At 28.5% G+C, this 4508-nt stretch overlaps 1 protein-coding gene across 1 annotated transcript; it reads right to left on the bottom strand.

The window, feature by feature from the left end:
• Positions 1–1760: 1760 nt before the first annotated feature.
• On the bottom strand, positions 1761–3271 carry LOC123898185 (vascular-related unknown protein 1-like). Its single transcript, XM_045949077.1, has 3 exons — positions 2818–3271; positions 2607–2672; positions 1761–2485 (listed from the first exon to the last, which is right to left on the bottom strand). Exons 1-3 carry the CDS (start codon positions 3181–3183, stop codon positions 2336–2338), a joined length of 582 nt encoding a protein of 193 aa, XP_045805033.1. The 5' UTR covers positions 3184–3271; the 3' UTR covers positions 1761–2335.
• Positions 3272–4508: the final 1237 nt, after the last annotated feature.

Genomic DNA, 4508 nt, shown 5'->3' with positions numbered 1-4508 from the left:
ATACGGAAAAAGTTTTTACTAATTTACCCTTTAATAATTTAGAGGTATTTGCTTATCAACCAATAAGAACAAGTTATGCATGTCAAATAAAAGTTGATAACAAGTTAGTTGTGGATACTATATGCCTCACAAAAAAACATGTATTTAATCGGTTAATAAGTTTACTTGATTTGTATTGATGTTTCGGGTTAGATTATCAAATTGAGTAGATAAAAGTATTAAATATGAAGCTTTAAGTTATGAAATACTCTCATCTAATATTGATCTTATGGTTCGAGTTCTTCTCACGGGCTTAAGTTTTATAATTGATACTTATATTGGGATTTGTACTGCTTAAAGAGCTACATGTAAGTTGAATTAAGGTACTTCATTAAATATGAAACTTTAGTATTATTAGTCAAGTTAGTTCTTTGAGAAATTTCAAAAGTTTATTATGATTTGCAAGATATATGACCGCAATGCATTATACAATTTGTGTAAGGTGCTCCCCACCCCACTTGTTCACCCTTCCTTCTTGTCCCCCCATCTCTCAACATATTTGGATAACCACTATCTAACACAATATCTATTAGATAATTATATGTTTAATATCACAATTAACTGTATATAAGCATATTATTTAGAGATTAGTCAAAATGTATATATATTTTACATGTGGCGCACAATTGTATCTGTATTACTATTACTACCAAATAGAGTACTGCTGCCCATGAATCTTAGTTTTTCCACGTTGTACAGAAAAAATATATACCTTCTTATGCTTTTTCAAAACATTAGAATATTTGTTCCGGCCATCAAGTAATTATGTCATCATTCATCACTGAACATACCTGATTATTATTCAATTAACAATAAATCTTTAGTTTAAGCATTACCGCAGGTGTCAAATTAAAAGAGTGTGATAAAATTATAATTTAGTAAATTTTCATTTTAATGATCTAATGTGTTTTACATTGTTACGGTAATATCTGGATGTTAGATATATAAAAAAAGTGACCTATTAATTTAATGCCTTAAGGTTTTGAATTGAGATATGGTGTCTCCCTTTCTTATAATCCTGGAACATTAGCCTCATTGTTTCTCCCAAACTCCTCCAAACTTCCCAACACATATGATGTATATTTGTTAATCAGTTTTGTTGAAAATATTGTATAATTTAGATGTATATATTTAAAAGTGACACTTGTAACCAAAAAAAATAATTATAGTGACATTACCACTTCTATATTTAAGAAGTAAAGCGTGTAACTTAGATACTTTAGAGTATCTCCAATAAGAGTTTCATAGGTGAATGATTATCCATTTGTTAGTAATGTACGATATGCAAAGTGATATTACCATCGGAGATATATGCTATAGGAACTCACACATAAAAGTTTCTTTTTTACTAAATCATAAAACTAATTTTTATTAAAGTAAAAATTAAGCATTTTATCCACCTAGTTTTTTCACTTATGTCCAATATCTCTTGGACTTTTTCTCCCCATTAGCAATAACAGGATAAAAAAAATTAAATAGTGCTCTTCCTCACAATTTTCCATTATTTTGTTGAAATCAACATTTAGTTTATTAAAAGTTCATGGTAATGTCAACCACTTATTTTCCTAACATTATCTTAGTGAAATTAAGATCCTTTTCATTTGTTTAGATGATATCTTTTTTTATTGTGTTTTTCAAGTAAATAATAATAATCATCATTTAGAATGCCAAATTTAGAACTACATAACTAACTTTATTTTCAAGAACAAATAAATAAAACATTAATATGAATTTTTAGCTCAATTTGAATAATAATAGGTATTGTACAAATTATTTCATCCATCATTGATCATCCTATATGTAATATAGCAATTTAACATGAGCACTTAATCTAAGACTCAAAATCACCGCGGTCAATAATTTTCTACCGACACTTCAGTTGATGATGTCTAAGTCATTAGATAGAGATCATATATCTTTCATTATGAAAACATAAAATTTGAAATCTCAACCGTCCAATCTTCATCACACAATCGAGATCATTAATTACAATGATTACTAACTACATGCACCAAATCCACTTCCTCCAGCAAGTTTGTAACTTGAAATCTCCACCGTCCAATCTTCATTAACAATCGAATTCATTTACAATTTCCTTCGACAAGAGGAAAAACTAAGAATCTCCGGTGTCCAATCTTCATCAACAATCGAGATCATTAAGTACAATGATTACTGACTACATCAAATCCATTTCTTTAAGCTACACTACACATAGATATCACCAAGAGAAGGAGGAATAGAGAATAAAGAAGAAAGGAGATTGTAGACAAAGAACTAACACACTATCATTCAATCATCATCCATAGTAATTTACCAACATGGACATAGGAACCAAACAGAGTCCTCTTTTCTTCAAATCTGTACAATCAATATTTTTTCCATTGAAATTCATGTCACAATCATTTGTCTCTAGCTCTGAAAAATGTTCTGAATTAAATCCCTTACCCTACAAAATCATCATAAAATATAGTACATGGTTATGATAAAAATTCAAATTCCAAAATCATAACATACATAGAAAAAAAAAAACCAAAAACATCAATTATGAATTAATCATAGTTGATTACCCTAGAGCCATCTTGTTGATCATCAATCTTCCTTGAAATCATTTCTCTTGGATTCATGTCACTTACCTGCAAATAATGAGTATAAGCAAAAATTCATTTTTCAGATTCATTGAATAACTGATGTATATATCTGATCTATATTATAGACCACATACATTTGTTATTTACATACATGACGACTATTGACCAGATACATCAACTATTTACGTACCTTAGGACTATTGACAGGGGAGCTGGCGGTGTCTTCTAAAGGGTCATCTTGTGATATTTGTTTGGTTCTTGTTTTCTTCAAAGAGAGTTTCTTAGAGAGGTTTTGTGAGTTTCTAATGTGATTTTTATGTGAGAATTTCCATGCAGCACAAGAAGCAGCATCTGAGACCAAAGAGGAACCACCTAAACTTGAAGAAGAACAGTAACTTGGTTCAATGTTTTTAGAGAAATCATCAAAGTAAGATGTCCAACCACTTTCCTCATTTTGATAAGTTGTGTTTTCAATGGCACTGGCTGATACTGTTTTTTCCATAGAATAATTCAGAGAATGCTTTATTAGTCTTATAATTATAACATAACAAAGCATACAAGAATGTTTTGTCAGAGGTTGGGAGAATATATAAACCCAAAAACCATCATCATGATAGTATTTAATAAAAACACAATGTATTTTTCGCGGTATCGTCTCATTTAAAACATGCTCGCTTTTAAAAGTAGACACTCCTTCTGTGAAAAATATAAATAATTTTTTTATTTTTTATATTCATTAGATAATTAATGTATTTGATCTATATTATAGACGAAAAATATATTAATTATGTAATAAATATAAAAGATAAAATTTGCTTATATTTTGAATATTTACTTATACCAATTTTCAATACATAATAACATATTAAAGACAAAAATGTTGATGTAATTATTATTTATCCACCAAAAGTAACTATAATAAACAAGAGTAATATACTAATATGTAGTGGTATTATAAAATGATAAATAGTTTTTAACAAAAAAGTATTACTAATGAGACACATCATATAAAACGGTAATGGTATTTGTTTTAATTTTAGGATTATGTTAGAGTGTCTCTATCTATCTTTTATTATCTATAAATCATATCATCTAATCTAAATATTAACAAAATGTCAATTTACTTATCCATTTTACATCTTTGTGTCGGCCCTTCCATCAATCTTTCATTCACATTTATATATTAGAAAACAATTTTTCCGTGCCAATTATTTTTTTGCATCTATGCTTAGTGCAAGTCCATGAGTCAAAATACTCTTCATTTTTAAAAAACAAATAGAAAATTCTATTTATGAAAAAGATAAATACAAATAAGAAATTAGTAAGATAAAATTTAAAATTTCTTTTACAAATAGGACTTATTAATATCTTATTTGTTTGAATTCTTTATTTATTTATATTTTCTTTAAAAAATAGAGAGTATTTCAACTGCGAGCGGATCGTATAGACCCTATAATAGTTCTTGAGTAAAACATTGAGAGATATGGTACAAGTAGCAATGGCGAAGCCAGAAAAATGAGAGTCTGGACAAAATTTCACATGTGACATAATATATAAACAGTCCAACAAAAAATCTATGTTTTGTCATAAACTAAATCCTAAAAGTCTCAATTTTGCTCAAAACTAACCTCTAAAAATATTAATTTTAGTTGCCGGGTCTTGGCTCCATCCATGACCAGCAGTAGTATAGAATCTTGTGGGTAGGCCATGAGAATATAATGAGGAAGTTAAATTAACTCTTGTTTGTTGCAAGCCTACGAGGCTACAACAGAAATACATGGCTAAAAGGAAGACAATTCAAGTATAGAACGTGCAAGGGAGAAAAAAATAGTATATAAAAAAAGAATAGGGTTGACCTTTGTGTTTAGAAAGAGATTTCCT

The sequence above is a fragment of the Trifolium pratense genome, linkage group LG7 (assembly GCF_020283565.1).
Source record: "Trifolium pratense cultivar HEN17-A07 linkage group LG7, ARS_RC_1.1, whole genome shotgun sequence".
NCBI lineage: Eukaryota > Viridiplantae > Streptophyta > Magnoliopsida > Fabales > Fabaceae > Trifolium > Trifolium pratense.
This window is presented reverse-complemented; position numbering and strand designations above follow the sequence as displayed.

Bases quoted from the DNA above. Each gene is read 5' to 3' on its own strand.
- LOC123898185 (XM_045949077.1), bottom strand. From the start codon at position 3,183: ATGCTTTGTTATGTTATAATTATAAGACTAATAAAGCATTCTCTGAAT. The intron at 2,673-2,817 runs GTACGTAAATAG...CATTATTTGCAG, and splicing joins CCCCTGTCAATAGTCCTAAG to GTAAGTGACATGAATCCAAG. The intron at 2,486-2,606 runs GTAATCAACTAT...ATGATTTTGTAG, and splicing joins ATCAACAAGATGGCTCTAGG to GGTAAGGGATTTAATTCAGA.